This window comes from Etheostoma cragini, chromosome 18 (assembly GCF_013103735.1).
Source record: "Etheostoma cragini isolate CJK2018 chromosome 18, CSU_Ecrag_1.0, whole genome shotgun sequence".
Taxonomy (NCBI): domain Eukaryota; kingdom Metazoa; phylum Chordata; class Actinopteri; order Perciformes; family Percidae; genus Etheostoma; species Etheostoma cragini.
This window is the reverse complement of record NC_048424.1, coordinates 12,803,039-12,822,041: the sequence shown is the minus strand read 5'-3', so window position 1 is coordinate 12,822,041 and position 19,003 is coordinate 12,803,039. Positions and strand designations below refer to the sequence as shown.

Below are 19,003 nucleotides of genomic sequence, written 5' to 3'. Positions count from 1 at the left end.
GACATCTTCTGACCACTGGATGGCAGTGTAGACTTATTGAAAAGGCTTCGCAGTTGAGGTGTATTCATTTACGGTCTATGGGTGTGTGCCATGGATGAAAGCAGTCAGCTGGTCTATCAAATATTCACCAAAGGTTACCAGTTTAAACACGTCAGTGGTAACAGTGTACCAAGGAGACTTGAGAAAGTCCAAGTAAGTATCCTTCCTATGCAACAGGTGTTCTGATTTTGACTGAATGTTAGTGACCGCACCACCGTGGTCAACATGGGGTCAACAGCAACAACAGGTGTCACAGTTACTGACAGGGGCGTAAATATAGACAGTGCAGGCAGCATAGTTGCACTGGGGCCCCTGGGCTGAGGGGCCTGTAGAGAGAGGCATGGTATTTATTTATTTATTTATTTATTTATTATAAAGTTCAGTAGCTATCTAAAAAACTATTCAATTAATGTATATTTTCTTGCTTTTTGGGGGGTATTTTTGTTATATACAGATTATGCAATGGTAATTGCTGAACAGTATTACGCTGATGTTAAATGTCAAGTCTCTATTTGATCATGTGAGGAAACGATACGCAGTAGATAGTTTAGGAACAAAATCTGTCAAGACTGATAAATTGAGCACATTTGCAAGCCGAGTGAGCAGTCGTGCTTTTCAAACATAAAAGCCTGACTGGGGGGCTGTCGTAACTACCTAATGCCACACTGTTAACTTATGAGGAAATTAAACACTGAAAAAAACTGTCAGGCATTCATGCGGGTGGGGGAGCTCTGTGTACCAAGTAATTTGCCGTGTGTCTGTGTGTGTGTGTGTGTGTGTGTGTGTGTGTGTGTGTGTGTGTGTAAAGTCCACTTAACTAACATTCTGAAAACAATCCTAAAAGTCCCCCCCCCCCCCTTAAATGCCTAAGAAGTCAGAGGGTCTGGTGGATGAAGACCACTCTCAGGTTTCTGAACCAGGGGGCTCAGGTAAATTTAGGCAGACGCTGTCCACTTGCACACGGCCATCAGACTCTTGACATGCTCAAGGAGTGAAGACTTAAGTTCTCGACTGGATCGGACTTGTGGAGTTTTATTCATAAATTTCTGTTTAGAGATAGCTTAGTCCTACAGCTGGGATCAAATACATTATGGAATCATGACATCAGCGGAGGACGATGAAGAGTATGATGAAGCTGTTGAGCGCTATGCTACTGCCACCACCTGGAGCTGGGTAAAGTAGTTTGTAAATTTTTTTGCATGTTGAGGAACACAATGGGTTTAAAGGTGAAGGTTTTTGCTTTTACATGCATCTAGTTGACAGCAAGAATTAAGTGAAGTGTGTAGAGAGGAGTAACCGTGTCCTGGTTCATGGTGCATGCAAGCACACGTGTTTGTGTGTTTTGTATTAGAACAGAGCAGGACTGAAGACATAAGTTTACGTCATTCAAACTTCTCTTCTGTTTTTATTAAATATGAACAGAAATAAAATTATAGGACTGAAAAGCATTTGAAAGTAAAGGGATACTTGTCCTATACTTAGGGACATAGGGGGAGACAGGACAGCAGAGTTTAGGCTATGTTGGTAAGAAGGGATCCTCAGAAGTAAACAATGTGTGTCATACAAAATGACAATTGCAACTCAGGCTCATTATGTGAGGTAAAGGTTAGGAGATATCTACTGTTGAATTTGTGAGTGTATTGCATACTTTTATGCGATAATCATTCATACATAGGCCAATACTTGTTCTATCCCTTAATGAAAAGCTGTCAGTAATTAAGTAAGTAAGTCACTTATTCAATTAAGTAAGTAAGTAAGTCACTTATTCACTTAAGTAAGTTGGTCACATAAGTCACTAGTCATTGAGTCACTTAAGTAAGTAAGTCACTTAGTCACGTAAGTAAGTCACTTAAGAAGGTCACTTAGTCACTTATGTAAGTCACTTAAGTAAGTCACTTAGTCACTGATGTAAGTCACTTAAGAAAGTCACTTAGTCACATAAGTAACTCACTTAGTCACTTAACTAAGTAAGTCACTTAGTCACTTGAGTAAGTTAGTCACAGTCACTTAAGTCAATTTAATACCTATCAAACTAAAGTTTGTCTTTGATTTGACAACAGAATTGTGAAATAATGAAAATCATTGTAATTGCAGACGCTGAATTAATCAAGGAAGCAAACTTTGAAATTAAATTCATTTAATTTCAAAGTTCATTTCATCTGTGGGATTTTGTGACATGCTACACAATCATGATTTAAAGGCTTATAATTTCACTATTTAAGAACTAATAACTTGCCATTTCCAACTAATAATCCAGCTCATAATGTGTCATTCTGAGTCTTATGACTCTCAGGCCAGATTAGCCTGTTCCAATCAGAGGCCTTGATATCAACCAAGTGTGTTAAAATATTATACAATGAATTTGTTGAAACACCGTCAATGGGTCAATCAAACACAGGTCTTTCACTTTAGGAGACGCGGGATTGTGTCTTGTTTGAAGTAAACAGCAAGGTTTTAGAACATATTGTTGGCGTACTACAGTGTGATTGGTGCATAAGAAGGAATCAGCTCATAGCTACAAATCTGTATATCCAAAATTGTGATTAGCTGTGTGGGACCACACCAGGCAAGACACTCCTTTCGCTAAATAATGTCAACCTACAGGTACCATATTAGGCAAATTGTAAATCTGTGTAAATGCATGTGACAAAAAGTCAAGTTTTAGATATTTGAGGGTTTTAGTATATCCAAGCAAATAAAATTGGAATGTTTTTTTTGTTGAAATATGTTGCTGAGTGGTTTCGTAACAGTGACATAATGTTAAAGTGACAACGTGTTTGTTGTAGCCTGATACCGCTAACAGCACTGACTAAGCATGTTAAAAATGAAATTGCTATCATGTGCCGTTTGGTAACAAGAGTACATTGGCTGAGCTCATCTCTTCCTGGCAAAGCAGCTTTTAGAAACATGTCTAAGGGCAACTGGCTCATATATCCTCAGATAATCTCAGTGACATAAACACGGATGTCTGTATGTGTAGCGGAGCCAGAATGGGCTGACCACTGCTAGTGTTGAGTTATAACAATATGCGTCACGGCTGTACAGAATTATGTCTGTGTACTATGATAAATGAAACGGAACTGTGGCTGCACAGGGGAGGGAGATAGATTGATAGAGAGATAGATAGATAGTTATTGATCCCAAAAATGGGAAATTAGGGTGTTACAGCAGCAAAATCAGTTACACAGCCCAGAATATAAAAACTAATGAAAAACTAGGTTACAATAAACATACAGACAATATTAATAAAATATACATGAAATAATAATAATAATAGGAACATATATAAGAACAAATATTTGAATATATACAGGATGGGAATACAAAAACAACTGCTTAAATAGTATGCTAAAATGTAAATAAACCAGTTGTGCAGTATGGTGGTGTCTCGGAGTCTCATCCAGCACCCAGTGATGACGCCTTAAAGAGTTTTATTGCCTGTGGTAGAAATAATTTCCTGTAGGAGCTTCCGTACAAATGAGAAACACACACACACACACACACACACACACACACACACACACACAGCTCTGAAATTGTACAGTGTGACATGATGATATGCGCTGCTTGCTTATCAAGAAATGAAAAAGAAAGAAAAACTAAAAGACTATTTCAAAATATCAGTGGATCATGTCTTTGTTTTTATCTTCATTCATTTCACAATAGTGCCACTTGGCATGATCAGTGTGAGGCTTTCAAAAGTAAACACACAAAAGTCCCACAAGATAACCACACAGGGCTCAGCGTGGAAAACCCTCACGAAGACATGCATTCTTCCTTTTCTGACCAACAAAGCCAACAAAGTGTGCTTTCTGGAAAACGATTAGATCCCATGCATACGCACACGCACATGCTCACGCACACACACACACACACACACACACACACACACACACACACACACACACACCAAACTGGCTCTTGTTGTAGAAGAGCTGCAGGTTGTTGTGGTGTGTAAGCCAATCAGATATTTGGACTGCTGCAGGGATGTTTTCTATGAAGAACAATATTTGTCAAAATTTAGGCTGTGTTCCCACTTACACACACACACGCGCGCACACACACACACACACACACAGAGAGAGTAACTTTGGTATTAATTTAACTTTCATGCCAGTAAAGCTTATTGGATTTTGTTATTAATGTGAGTGGGGACGTCTAGGTCTACATTGCCTTGCTCTCTCATACCTGTTTCTAGCCGATGTTGCGTGTTACATAACGCCACCACCACCAGTCAACCACATCCTCCTCCTTACACAGTTGCATTACAGGGTCCCAGGCTACTGCCAGCATCGCATGTGCTATCATACAGGGCTGTGATTGGCCTGAAAGATCACCTCACTGCGCCAGACTGACTGGCTGACCACAAACGCTGACGTAAGCCCCGCGATTTCCCAACTTCATAGTAGAGAAGCTGCTGGGCACAGTTGTGTTCGGTGCTTTTTAAACTGAGACATTGTAGCGTTGGAAGGTTTTGCTATTAATGTATCATGTGTCATATAAGCCTACAGTCTTTGCATGAAAAACAGAATAATATAGCCTACATCCAAGATACAGTATATAAACGTATATGTAGTAGTTTATTTTAACATGTAAAACATTGAAATAATATACTGTATACATACATTCATGCATACATGTATATAATTAAAATCACAGATGAATAAGAGCACTTCTCAGCACAATTTTCCATAATGATTGAAAGTCATTTAAACAAAAAAATTCCCATGTTCATAAAGGAGTAGGAAAATGTTCAAAAACAACTTCTCAGGTTCCATACCCCTGATCTAATTTTATTCTTTAGTAAATACAAAATCTTATGATTCAGTTATTTACACATCATAGACACTACAGTATGCATACAACGGTATTTCGTGGCTGTGGTAGCGTAAAGTAATAATGAATTTAAGCCAAACGCTTTGGGAACACCAATTTGACGCAACCTGTCAACTGTCTGCAACCGTGTAAGCAGCTGTAATTTTGTTGCCACTGTGGCAGCTGAAACGATGCTTTTGGCAACTCAACAGCTCTACGCTGATTGGTCAGCGGTGGGGTTCGATGCAGATGATGTCACCCACTGACAAGGCTCGCGGAGGCTAGACAGAGCGAGAGAAACAGAGACGTTCAAAGGGAGAAATTAGCATCGCGTTGACTTGAAATAGCTGTTTTTGTGGTCGCTGAAAGGCGGTGACAGCAAGTAAAGGCTTTACCAAACACTCACATATCACCTCTGTCGGGATATTCCGCTTCTATGTTGTGTTGTTAAGCTGCCATTCACCGCTGAGGAAAACGCCGGTCTCCGTATGTTAAAGACTGTCCGCATACTTAGCTACTGTATAGAAGGTATGAGCCTGTTTTTATTATGGATTTGACTGCAGCTGCCTGTCGGATGATACTGGGTTTTCACACACGCTATTGCTAGCCTACACATTTGTTATGATCAATACTGTGTCCTTAAAGTCATTACATAGCCTAGGCCTACTCTTCACAATATATAATTCATTGACATTGTCTGTTTGCACTCTCAGGATGTTATGAGTTAGTTATAGTATACATCTATTGGATTCTTAAATGTATTTCCCTTTAAATGTGCGATTGGGAAAACTGTAGCTGATTGCTTTGAAGCACATATATGTGTCGTGACTGCCTGTCTTTTTAACTAATAACTCATTACATCTCACTGTATAATTGGGGAGTGTATATTGTGTGAGCCAGTAGGCTATGGGTTATATATGTGTAATATGGTCCTCGAGACTTGGTGAAAGACAAAAAGTCTGTCTATACCTGCACCTCATTATCTGCTAAGTGGCTCAGCCAGAAGGACAAGGAAATCTGCAGCTTGAAAACCCAGTCACTGGATTTTAAAAATAGGATTTCCTCAAAGAATACTTTTTATCCACTATCACTCATCACCTCATCCCTCTCTTTTATCTCATCCGTAACACAAGAAAATCTATTTTTGGATAAGGATGCTCTGCAGCATGTAGCACATAAAAAGTCCTCTGTTTTGAAAACCAGCTGGGTTTGCTCACAGCTCTGTAACTCAATGCCTCAATGATAGGTGAAATTAATGATTAGAGAGAGTTAAGGTAATCTATAAGAGGCATCTTACGACTCAGACCTTGTTATGGCTCCCTATATTCATCTGAACTTGTGTTCTTCTGTAAGGAGCCTGTTTTCTGCTCACATGCTCAAAGATGGGAGGGGGGGTGGGGGGGGGGGGTGTTATTGTTTCAAGTCCTCCCTCTTGCTGCAATCATTTTTGGGGCCCACTGCCAACTGAGTTGAGGTCAGACCCCCTTGCCTGTTATTAGACAGCTGCAAACCCTAGTAATAGAAATGTAAATAATTTAGTCATTATATATTGCCAGAAAGGATGAGATTGAATTGATACTCTTGAAATGGTTTCAGTTCTTTTCCGTACCTTCTGCATGCCCCTCAGAGTTTGTTTTAGAGTTGAGCTGTCACAACTAGTGGGAAATGTGATTAATGGAGAGGATACAGAAAGATCAAAACTAGAAGGGAGAAGTTAGGAATTCATGTGTTGAGATGACACAAATTATGTCCAAATGTTACATGTTTGTTGGATATCAGGCAGAACAAAATATTGTTTTATTTTCCAGGCATTTTTGATGTTCATCTGAAAAAATGGTCAGTAAACATTGCTTGTATCAGAAATGAAGGAACAGGAAACGAGCGACAGGACAAAATGAGGAAGAGGAAGTGTGTGCACATTGCCCCTGAAAGCCTGGCTTCAATTCATAAGTGACTGTTTTCAAAAACTCAGAAGATCCGCTTCATTAGGACTGTGTGTCAGTGTGGTTTCATCAGTTTATACAATTTCAGAAATCTCTAATTGGAAACAAGCAAAACTCTCAACAATTTGAAAGGAAATTGTGTCTTCATGTGGGATCCCCTCAGTGAGAAGCGGATAAGTGTTCAAGGGCCTTAAGGATAACAGTACTTGTCTCTTTAATAGGTCTAAAGTTGTTAAAGAACAAAAGCCTGGAAACCCAGACCCAAATCCGAAAGATTAAGGGTCTGATATTGAGTACTGAAAGTTGCCCCCCTTGAGGGGTGGCACCAAGCGTGCATTTGAAAATCTCACTGCATGCAATTGGATAACACTACAACCAATCACAACAAAGCACGGGGTGACGTGTCCAGAGCCCCCTACGCTTAGCTACCAGCGGAGCTAACTGGTAGATTAAACTGTCGTCATTTGTTCAGCCTGCCTTTGGCCCGCCTACATCAGATACACCGATGTGATTGGTGCAGCTCAGTTATATGGGCATAGGTAATGAGCAGCTTTACTCGATGCCAGAGTAACTCGCTGAGCAAATTCAAATTGTGCTCTTGCGAGAACTCATCATTTTCAGAATAATGTGTTTAGTGTAGGTTTTACCTAACAGTATCCCTAACCTTAATCGCAACATTCACATCTTACATGTCTCCAAATTCCCATGACGCCTCAGCTCAGCCAATAAACCTCATGGAAGGTTATGATCACCTAGCACCAACTGGTCAAACTTGGTTTGTCCTTTGACCTATGTTGCCGGGGCCTGCTGAATGAAAAACAGTTGGATAGGATTTCCACACTCATCATGAAGGAATGGGAGACGTAGGTGGCAAGGTCAAAGTGGCAACAGGTTCTTGCCACAGTATGTAGGCCACGGACAGTCCTGGGAGAAACTACAGTACAAGTAGTACTGAACCGGAACCAGCCTGTGTCCTCTTTCCGTAGCTCGAACGTCAGATCAGAGTATTGGAATAACTTCACCCCATGCCCCGGAGGGAGAGTTATGCGTCATCGGTGGTTTGATTGACAGACTGAAGAATGTCACAGCAGATGCTGCTTCATCAACGCCTCCCCTCTGAAGGTTGAGTTTTAGACAGTATTGTGGGGCTTAGTGATCAGGACTATATTAGGTAGCGAATCTGGACCTTTTGGTATGGATGAATTGCTAAAGACATTCTGAAACGTCTTGTCCCCCTTTCACACAGACCCGCCAGACCATGAACTACGTGGGCCAGTTGGCGGGCCAGGTTTTTGTCCAGGTCAAAGAGCTGTACCGAGGCCTCAATCCCGCCACCCTTTCTGGCTGCATTGATGTCATCGTAGTGAGACAGCCAGATGGATCCCTGCAGTGCTCACCTTTCCATGTTCGCTTCGGCAAAATGGGAGTCCTCCGCTCCCGAGAGAAAGTGGTATGGGTAACTTCCTTTGATGTCACATTGAGAAAAGTGTAGACTTTCAGGTGCTTGATGTTTAAAGTCTTGTTTCCCCCACTTCTTTTGTCCCTTTCTCTGGTTCTCCAGGTGGACATGGAGATCAATGGAGAACCAGTGAATCTTCATATGAAGCTTGGGGACAACGGAGAAGCATTCTTTGTGCAGGAAACAGAAAATGATGAGGTGAGCACGGCCATAACTGAGCAGTGAGCGGCTATGCAAGATGCTCTACCGTAAAGAATAACTCAAGATCTGTTAAATGGCAGACATTGATTCTAATAAAATCCACATTTAAATGAAAACACACATCAGTCTCCACCCCCTTGACACCTTGTGACCCAGACACACCCATGATTACAACCGTGAAGCGCTATCCAAACTATTTTCCTCCTTAGACGCAGTAATACTTTAGTAGCTTGAACAAGGTCACGCTGTGTGCAGAGTTGGCACAGCGGCCAGGAAATTTTTCCTTTCCTTTTGGCTAGCCAGTATTCCTCTGTTCATTAGTGAGTGAATGAGTCCTGAACGCAGCATCTACCAACCCAGGCTTACCGACCTACAATAAATGATGGGGCCTAATGACGGACTGACTTAGGATCATCCTAGATTTGAGTTTCCTGGCTAAGGATTTTCCTTTAAGTAGGACGTGTGTGGAGAAATGGTAGTAAGTAATAGATGTAGTGAGAAATGCCCTCCTCTTTCTCACAATAGTTACACTTGTTATTTTTTATGTTTATGAAGCCCATGAGAACCACTCAAAACTCTAAAATTCATGGAAAACTGAAAAAAAAGTGGCTGTTTGTTCATGGAAAGCAGACTTGTTTAAACATCAAGTTTTTTTCATTTGGTTTTCCAAGATTTTTGAGCTGCAGGTTTAAAAAGCCAAGTTGTGTGTACTGTCATCATAAAATAAAATGTTTCTACGCCATCATGGTTTGCACTCGAGGATGTGTGCAGCTAAAAGACACAAACAAGCGGTGTCCTTCTGAGGCCGGGTGGGGGGCACCAATAAGGGGAAGTGGGGGATTCATTTTCCCCAGAGTGGTGTCAGATTCCCAGGCCTGGAAGAGAAAGGGGGGGGGGGGGATTATGCCATTGAACAATTTTTTCTTGGCACCGGGAAGAAAAACGGGTATTGTCAGACCTCAAATTATATGGTTGTCCCTCACAATTCCCTCTCTCACTCTCTCTCTCTCTCTCTCTTTCTTTTTATCTCTCTAGTCACATGTCTGCACACACATATAGACATTTACACTCCCCCACAGGGCACCCTCCTGGAAAGCCTTTGAATTTCCAAGAAATACAAAGAGGACCGGAGTCTGTTTTGGATGGGCTGTTTGGTTTTGCTGGCAAAGGGTTTCCTTAAAGGAGAAGTGGCAGTTTGGAAGGGATGGTCTGTAAATTAGTAGTAGATTCAGGTTCCAGCAGGAGTTATTCCAGATTTTAAAATGTTTCTTTCAACCCCCTTTCTGAAATAGTCAGGGCGGATGCCAGAGAAGATATTTTGAATGTAGTATTTTCTATTTTGTGTTTGATGTTAATTCACAAGGTATTTGATCTAATTTATCACAGGAAGTGGTTCCGTCCTACCTGGCCACCTCTCCGATCTTGTCAGATGGAGCCATTCTGATGAGCTCCTCCCTGATGGCGAAATGCTCCGGGCCGACCATACAAACCTTGGGCTGCTCGGGGAGCATGGGAGGGACTGGAAGTGTGATGACAAAGAAGAGGAGGAAGAGGAGGAAGAAGACTCGGGCGGACAGCTTGAGGAGAGAGGAGAGTGGGGACTACTCCGAGGATGAGGAGATGTTCACCATAGACATCAGCTCAGATGAAATGACGAAGATGGAGAGCAACAGGTGAGAAAGTGTGGAGAAGGGGAAGAAAAGAGGAATAAAGAAAAGCGAGAAGAGGAAAAAGCAGTACACGGGACAAGGGGGAGGGGGTAAAAGGAAAGCAGTAAAGCAGTGAGGTTAAAATTAAAATGCATCAAAGCACTGAGATTTGACAGCAGCTGCATTGGAAGTGGAGTGGTAGTGACATGTGACTTGGCCTCTGGTGCGCAGTGCAGTATTTGATCTAAATGAGACTAGTATGTACATAAACCGGTCAGGTATGCAGCTATAAGAGGCATGCCCCTCTCAAACTGTAAGTGTTTAAGTCCATTTCTCATGAATGAATACAGCAGCTGTTGTAAATAACTGCTGCAGATTTATTTTCATCTCTGCAAGTGTGGGTGTGGGATGCATTACATCTAAATTCTGGGTCATCTCGGCTGTAAAACAACACTAAGCTTATGCAAGTGCAGTTATTTAAAGAAAAGACGTGCAATGGGTAAACATGTTGTTATAATACTTTTTTATTTAAAACATATCTGAAGTCTCTTTCCCAAAATTCAGCGTTGGTGCAGAATTACAGAAAGGTTAAATTACATTAAATAAAAAGACAAAATTCATGATGGAAAAAAATGCAGATTAATAACATGCAATAAAATGGTACATATACAGTACAGTAGTTGTTCTGTGTTTGTAGGGCTTCATCTCGGGACGTTTTAAGAGATGAGACAACAGGTGGCTCTTTCAAACAGACTGGCATCTATGCTCGTTCAGACGGAGAGTGGAGCCCTATTCAGAGGTGCTTTGCTCACTCACTCTAAATGATGAAGACCAACATGGTATTATTCAGAAGAAACAGCTCTTTAATGGTCGGTTTGTTGTCTATTCCTCTCTCAGCCCTGGAAACTCTCATCCCACCTCTTCCAAGAGTGACTCTGAACTAATGAGGCAGCCTTCAGACGACCAGAATCCAACCATGCACTGGGCGTGGGGGGAGCTGCCACAGGCTGCCACGGTAACCACACGTGTCCAGTGTGCATACATACACAGAGAGAACAGCTCTCTTGCTACATATATGTATATATGTATTTGTATGTATATATGTATGTATTAATGAATGTATATGTATATATGTAGGTATATATGTACATATGTATATATGTACATTATATATATATATATATATATATAATGTATATGTATTTATATGTACATGTATGTGTTCGTTTTGTTTGATCCTCTCCTAGCCATCCTTCCTTCCAGTGAAATCCGACCCTCCGCCAGTGTGCCCAGTATCCATCCCTTTTTCTGAAAACACACACTTCCGTGTGATAACTGATGAGACGTCTTCGGAACAGTGCGGACCCTGCTCTGAAATATCAGCAATCAGACTGCTAATGACAGAGGAGACCAGTGACAAGACAGTTGAGATGGAGTCCGAACCCATGAGGATGGAGACCCAGACAGCCAGATGTGCAACAGCTTGTATGATATCTGACATGGAGGAGACAATGTCTCGTCCACCAGGAAAGACCGACTCTCCATCCAAAAGAAAAGGTAACTGTCAAAGAGCACCAACACAATACGATGTATCATTCCTTTGGGAGAGTTAGTGATCTAACCAGCCATCAGTGCATTTGCTGAGGGTTTAAGCTGTCAGCTGTGGTTCTCTCCTCTGCTGTTCAGCTCAGTGGCGTTCAGTTTGTGGTGTTAAAATCACCCGACCCAATCTGCTGGTTTTAAGAAAGCATTTTATGGTTTGACACAAACGAAATACAGCAAAAAAATGTATGGCTAGAAGAAAACCAAGTGGTCAAATGATTTTGTCATTAGTAAACCCAAGAGAAAAGCAAATACAAGAAGCTGACAATTGATCTCAAAAGTCGCCTCTCTGTTGCAGACAAGAGAAGCCGCCATCTTGGTACTGATGGAATTTACCTGGATGACATCACAGAGCTCGAGCCGGAAGTGGCTGCCCTTTATTTCCCTAAGAGGTAGGAAAGAGTCAAACTTATCGTACTGAGCTCAACAATACGGAAAAAAACCAGTGGTGGAATGTAACTAAGTACATTTACTCAAGTACTGTCCTCAAGTACAAATTGAAGGTACTTTCTTTTCATGCCACTTTGTACTCTCTACTCCACTTCATTAACCTGACAGCTTTAGTTACTAGTTACTTTTACAAAAAAGAAAGAGTTTGCACACAAAACACTTTTTATGCAGTTTATAAAGTACCATGTTTTATTATAAAACTAACAACCCAACAATATATATAGGCCAGCTGAAATGATTAGACGATTAAACTACAAATTTCTAAAATGCGAGTAGTTTTTCGGCATTTTAAAACTTTAAACACATTTTCCTGATTATACCTACCTACTTTTACTTAAGGAACATTTTCAATGCCAGACTTTTACTTGTAACAGAGTAGTTTTTACAGGGAGTACTTTTACTTAAGTAAAGGATCTGAATACCGCTTCCACTACTGAACAAAACACTTGTCCTCTGAAGTGACGGGGGTGCAGCAGTGAGGAGCATCTCAGACCCGGGCCTCCACAGCAGCAGTCTGTCCCCACAGTCGCTCAGCTCTGGAGGGGACAGCGGGGTGGACAGCTACTGCGACCCATTGGCTGACATGCCGTCCATCACCATCTCCTTGTGTGGAGGACTCAATGACAACAGGGAGATCACTAAAGGTGAGATGCTGACCTGCAAACATCATGCACCGTGTTGTAAGCTGTGAAAAAAGGGGAACTGAACATGAAATTGTCCTTCCAGATCAGTTCCATGAGAAGATCATCTCTTACCAGCAGTTTTCGGAAAACCCCTCCATCATCGACGACCCCAACTTAGTCGTGAAAATTGGCTCCAAGTAAGACACAATTGCTAGAGGGAAAACATGTTTGTGTCTAAATATAGTAAAATCAGCAGACAATAAGCAGTTTATAATCCACTGTATGCTTTACAGATTAAACTGCCACACATTGCAGCAGAAACTGCAGTGTCTAGAGAATTGTTTTGGCTCATTAATAAATGTTTTTTGCAAAGGCATTTGGCTGACAACATGTTTTTTGCTATGGTTATGAAGTTGATAAAAATATATTTTCTTTTCTTTCTCAGATACTATAATTGGAGCTCTGCGGCTCCACTTATGCTGGCTATGCAGGCCTTTCAGAAACCGCTGCCAAAGGTAAGAAATTGATACACAGCACAGATACTAATGACTCAGACCGTGGTTGTGCTACATGAACACCACTCCCCCTTTAGAGTGAAGCTGGTACTGCACCATGGATGTATCTTTGTATCCCTATGCCTTTTAAATACTTTTACCTATCATCAGGTTGCATAATGTGCAATCTATAAATGTACAGTCTATGTGTTCTGTTATTGCAACCTCAGACAGACGTTATGTTGTGACAAACATCCAACTGAATCTGTTCTCCTTAAACTTTGTCTTCCCCTCTGTTGCCCTCCCTTCCTCTCCCATTGGTGCATCCATCCATCCATCCATCCATCCATCCATTCATCAGTCCTCTTGCCTCAGTTATATTCACTCAGCCTTAGAGTTTCTTCTCTGTTGTCTGACTGGTGTGCTGGGCTACAGCTCAGTACGTTAGTCACTCTTTTACCTCTTTCTCCTGCTTTTACTTTCTCTACCTTCCACACTCTTTGTCCCGTATCAAACTTCCAAGCGCCATACATGCTTTATTTTCCCCATTCCAACCGCAGACACACTGTTGCTTCTGTGTTACCGTTTGTTAATTTAAAGTCTGGTTTGGCTGAAGTTCATTTTTGAGTGTTGTTTTTTTACGGTGTTGTGTTTTGGTTGTTTGGGGTTGTGTGTGCTCTGCCCCAGGCTGCAGTGGAGAACATCATGAAGGAGAAGATGCCCAAGAAAGGAGGGAGGTGGTGGTTCTCCTGGCGAGGCAGAAACAGCAGCACCAAAACGGTAATTTTTTCTCATCTGTCGATAAAGTCCCACTAAATGAGTGAGTAAAGCAGATTAACACGGTTTGTGGTCCTGTAGGATTCCGTCTCTGAGCGTGGGGCCTGTGGCTATGATGAGCAGGCTGGGAAAATGTCAAGCAGGTGAGGAGCCAGAAAATAACCTCTAAGTTAGTTACTGACAGGACTAAACATCCTTTTAACACAATGTCAAACTGTCTGATGTTAGACACAAAGAAGAGTCGTCCTCTAGTGATGAAGACCACAGGGCAGCCAAACAGAGCTCTGCCGCCATCCAATCAGAGCCTGGGCTCACACCAGGAGGCGTGACTTATAAGAAAACACTTCGACTCACTTCAGAGCAGTTGGTGAGGAGTTTGGAATTAATACACTGCAGACTTTGAACTGCTTTGTTTATTATAGCCATCCTGTTTACCTCCATGTAGTATTTCTTATTCTCCCTCTTTCTCTCTCTCACTCCCTCCCTCTCACATGCACACACACACACACAAACAGCTGTCTCTCCAGCTGCAGGATGGTCCTAACGATGTCGTGTTCAGCGTGACCACCCAGTACCAGGGAACCTGCCGCTGTCAGGGCACCATATACCTCTGGAACTGGGACGACAAGATAATTATCTCTGACATAGATGGAACCATCACCAGGTGTGTGATACCTGTGAATACACACATACTTTTACGGCCACCTTTACTATACAGTTTGTATGACAACTTGGATTGGGGGGAAATGTATACATATGACCCAAGATGACAGGGTCATCTACACGCTGGGAGCGTGACATACTGTACTGTACATTAGCCTGACCTCACGTGTCACAATGTCATTTTTGACATATTTCCAGGTCGGACACACTGGGTCATATCCTGCCCACACTGGGGAAAGACTGGACCCACCAGGGCATTGCACACCTCTACCACAAAGTCAGCCAGTAAGCACTAATTTACTAAGCCAGTGTCAGAAGTGAATTGGTTTGAATAAGCAAAGCAAAGGAAAGCACAAAAGGCACACCTTGCTTAAAAATACTGGATGTATTTTCCACTAAACAAGCCAAAAGAAGCTCTGAAAAATGCTCTGATTTGTTGTCATAAGGGATTGTATTAATACACATGCTTGTTTTTCTTCTTTCTCTCTCTCTCTCTGTCTCTCCGTCAGAAATGGCTACAAGTTCCTGTATTGCTCAGCTCGAGCTATCGGCATGGCTGACATGACCAGAGGTTACCTACACTGGGTCAACGAGAGAGGCACCATGCTTCCTATAGGCCCTGTCCTTCTCAGCCCGAGCAGCCTTTTTTCAGCTCTGCACAGGTCTGTCTCACTCACACACACATACACACAAGACTTGAGTATTGTTGTACTCGGCTGATTGTTGGTTACGTCGTTTGTGTTTGACAGGGAAGTGATCGAGAAGAAACCAGAGAAATTCAAGGTGGAGTGTCTCAACGATATCAAGAACCTGTTCTACCCCAACACACAGCCATTCTATGCAGCCTTTGGCAACAGACCAACGGTACACACACACATATAAAAATGGCTTCATCTGGAGTTTTTGGGTTGAAAATTTAAGCCATCTTTGCTGTATGTTTTTTGCAAAAATGCATGTAATTTAGATAAACATAATTCCTAACACTCAATTCTCATTCATATTTGCAGGATGTATATTCCTATAAAGAAGTAGGAGTGCCTCTAAATAGAATTTTTACAGTAAACCCTAAAGGAGAGCTAGTGCAGGAGCATGCTAAGACCAACATCTCATCGTAAGTACCGCATCCTGTTTACGGGACATATTCTAGGAGGAAACATTGTAATGACTTCAGAAAAACAAGGCTTGGTTTGCTCATGTGTGCTTCATGTCTGATTGTTCTACCGCCTTGTCTCGTCTCTTCAGTTACGTCCGTCTGGGTGAGGTGGTGGACCACGTGTTTCCTCTGAAGATGCGGGCCTCCTCCTCAGACTTCCCCTGCTCAGACACCTACAGCCACTTCACCTACTGGAGGCAGCAGCTCCCCCGGGTGGACCATCAGGGAACTACACCTCCACAGTCTCCCCGTCCCAACAGCTGACTGACTACCCTGGCTCCTAGCAGGCCGAGCACTGATGGTGTGAACATGTCTGTGACCTGAATCTGTCGAGATGTCTGTAGAAGATGTTGCACTTTGTGATCACAGAGCGAGAAAGAGAGAGAGGGAAAGAGAGAGCTGCTGTGAATACTCGTATAACGCACAAGATGTAAGCGCACTTTTATGAAAAGATGGCCTCTGAAGCCTTCTGACTAGATGTATGTATATGAGATATTATAATAATTTATTCAGGCAGCTTAGCATATTATTTTTGATTGAGTCTTGACATTTTTTAGGTAGCTAGGTAGCTTTCTGGGCTATTTAGGCAGACAGTTGCATCACACAGACACCTCATCAGAGAGCTAGTTACTTTAACTTATGAGCCAAATACTCAATGATAATTTTATTTTTATTTTCGATTTGTTTAGTCCAGACTGTTACAGATCCTCAATCAGCATGGAAATGCAGGTACATACATATATAAATACATGCAGGCTAATTTCACTTTATAGCCACATATGTGTGTGTAATCTAATATTCCTCTTGAAAAGAAAATTACCAAGTGAGCATTAGTTACATATTACGTTTAAAATGTATTACAGAGCACTGTGAATCAATGATCATCTATGTAGCTTGACATTAACCTGACAGGGGGTGCATTATAAAGACAATTTTTAATGAACCTTTATTGTTGAGACAAAACATTTTCAGTGGTCAAAATCAAGAGTGTCTGTGAGATGAATTGCTAAATCCTTTTTATTTTTCTATTGAAATCCACACTGTCCATATGTTGTCATCAGAATGTGATTTTTGTTGTGGCCTTTATGAAACGCCTTTTAATTTTTCCAGTTCATACAATAAGTCTATGTGACGTGTTCCACTCTCTGAGATGTATGTTTCCATTAATGGCGTAGAGTATATTTTATTTATTTATCTGATGACATACTAACTGATTTAAAATGTAGCTTACATATACATTACCCATTGGTTCTTTTACTGTACTCCCACGTCCTTGTGATGTCACTTAAAGCAAATCCCTTATTGGACTATCCATAGCTTAGGATCATTTCTGAAAGGATAGTAGGCCACAATATTAAAAGGAATGTTTGATCTTTTTTCTAAGTTACAGACACTTGTAAAGTGATATTTATTTCTTACAATACCACAGATAACCTGAGGTCATATACAGTATATGTACAGGAGCTGCTATCAAGGTGACATGCCTAATGTATCAGTGGTTTTTACTGTCAACAAACCTATCTGAACAGTATCATCACATGGAGAAAGCCTGTAGTTTCTAAAAGAGGATGTGTATATAATGCTTTTTATTATTCTTTCCATGAAAGAGCTACTAAACATAGCCTGAAAACGTATTATCTTTGCCTTAACTGTGAACAATATGATCAAGAATTGATTTCATTTACTCCCTCCACCCCTTCTCTTGACCAGTTCACTGTTAAATGTGTGTAATCAAAGTTATTAAAAAAATGCCTTGCTACCCCAGTGACTGAGTGTGTGTCAATATCCACAGATTCACTGTGTTAATGTTCAACATGGTTACAAATTATTCACCTGAGTACAGTGGTGGAAGAAGTATTCAGATCCGAAGGAAGGTATGAAGATATGTCATCTGAAAAGTGACTAAAGCTGTGAGGCAAATGTAATGGGGTAAAAAGTACAATAATGGCCTCTGACATGTATAAAGTTGCATAAAATGATGATATTCAAGTAAAGTACCTCAAATTTGAACTGCAGTACAGTAGGCTAAATCTACTCACCGGTGGTCACGTCACACCACTGCCTGAAAAGCAGATGCATTTTTAAACAAGAGGTACAAAGTTTAGGTCCATTTAGGCTCCAGTTGCATCTCTTCACTTGTCTGTCATCAGCGTGATGCACCAGATGCTCACAGACAGAGAGAGGGGGATGAAGGAAGGCCGACAGGATGCAGCATTACCTAAGTAGGGACTTATCTTTCCAGTCTCCATGAATCCTTGGAGAGAAGGCGCTTACCCCATGTTTGCTGAGTCCTGCGGCGGCCCGGGTTCGAATCCAGCCTGCGGCCCTTTGCTGCGTGTCGTCCTTCTTCTCTCTCTCCCCCTTTCATATCTGTCCCCAAAAAAAAAAAATTGGACAGAAAATTGATTACAAGCACAAAAACACAGAAATGTTTCGGGTGACCAAAGTGTGTACTTTATCTCAGTCTCAGACATGTGCATGCTCATATAACCGTCGATCTGCAAGCAGGTGTTCCACTTTGCTACACACAATAGTGGAGAGGGGAGGGCGGAGGGGTCATTCAAGAGCAAAGGGCTGCCCATTACAATCCGCGGGAGGAGTTTCTAAAACCAGCGATACCATTGGCCTGGCTCCGTGGGGGTGCTCCGCTCCAGGCAGGGTGTATCGAAGGGATTTTTAAAGTACGGAAAACGAAAGTCAGTAAGGACTCAGCCAGCTGCGAGGTTTATGTTTGATTCAGGGAAGAATGGCGAACACGGTAAGACACCCGTCTGCACCTGTTGAAATGGGTTTGGTTTGATGGAGAACATGGTGGCATCCTTTCAGACCGCTTTGTCGCTTGCTCTTGTGCACAGCACGAGCGCATAAGCTTTAAAGGTTAGGAAAGTTTTCCCGAGTGCTGACCATAGACCGTATATATTAACGGTCTATGGTGCTGACACGGAGAGCGAATGAGCAAAATCCTTTTGATGTGCTAGCTGTGTTTTTAAGATGAGGCCATAGCAGCTGCGAATAGAGCTAACACATATGTCCAATAGAGCTGAGGCTAGAAACTGCGGAAACTTTGACCTACATATCTGAGTAACGTTGCTTTCAACCGAGATTAGAGGGTCATAGTACTAAATAGAAAAGACA

At 41.7% G+C, this 19,003-nt stretch overlaps 2 protein-coding genes across 3 annotated transcripts in view; both read left to right on the top strand.

The window, feature by feature from the left end:
• Positions 1-975: 975 nt before the first annotated feature.
• Positions 976-16,462, top strand: si:ch73-21k16.1 (phosphatidate phosphatase LPIN1). Of its 2 annotated transcripts, none has more exons than XM_034899566.1 (20): positions 976-1,212; positions 8,044-8,247; positions 8,359-8,454; positions 9,844-10,130; positions 10,804-10,905; positions 11,004-11,121; positions 11,354-11,663; positions 12,007-12,100; positions 12,618-12,802; positions 12,885-12,978; positions 13,227-13,296; positions 13,963-14,055; positions 14,134-14,195; positions 14,281-14,419; positions 14,568-14,716; positions 14,914-15,000; positions 15,225-15,377; positions 15,465-15,579; positions 15,723-15,826; positions 15,958-16,462. In XM_034899566.1, the coding sequence occupies exons 1-20, from the start codon at positions 1,138-1,140 to the stop codon at positions 16,130-16,132; spliced, it is 2,712 nt and encodes a 903-aa protein (XP_034755457.1). In that variant the 5' UTR covers positions 976-1,137; the 3' UTR covers positions 16,133-16,462. The 2 variants fall into 2 exon arrangements, with proteins under 2 accessions (XP_034755457.1, XP_034755458.1); XM_034899567.1 differs by lacking the exon at positions 976-1,212 and adding an exon at positions 4,986-5,382.
• A 1,963-nt stretch (positions 16,463-18,425) lies between these two features.
• Positions 18,426-19,003, top strand: part of si:ch73-21k16.5 (dihydroxyacetone phosphate acyltransferase) — a 10,835-nt gene continuing 10,257 nt past the window's right edge. The window contains exon 1 of the mRNA XM_034899576.1: positions 18,426-18,626. Coding sequence (XP_034755467.1) covers positions 18,615-18,626 — 12 coding nt within the window. The 5' untranslated portion in view covers positions 18,426-18,614. The remainder of the gene's footprint in view (positions 18,627-19,003) is intronic.

Bases quoted from the DNA above. Each gene is read 5' to 3' on its own strand.
- si:ch73-21k16.1 (XM_034899566.1), top strand. From the start codon at position 1,138: ATGACATCAGCGGAGGACGATGAAGAGTATGATGAAGCTGTTGAGCGC. The intron at 13,297-13,962 runs GTAAGAAATTGA...GCTCTGCCCCAG, and splicing joins TTCAGAAACCGCTGCCAAAG to GCTGCAGTGGAGAACATCAT. The intron at 15,827-15,957 runs GTAAGTACCGCA...TCGTCTCTTCAG, and splicing joins GCTAAGACCAACATCTCATC to TTACGTCCGTCTGGGTGAGG.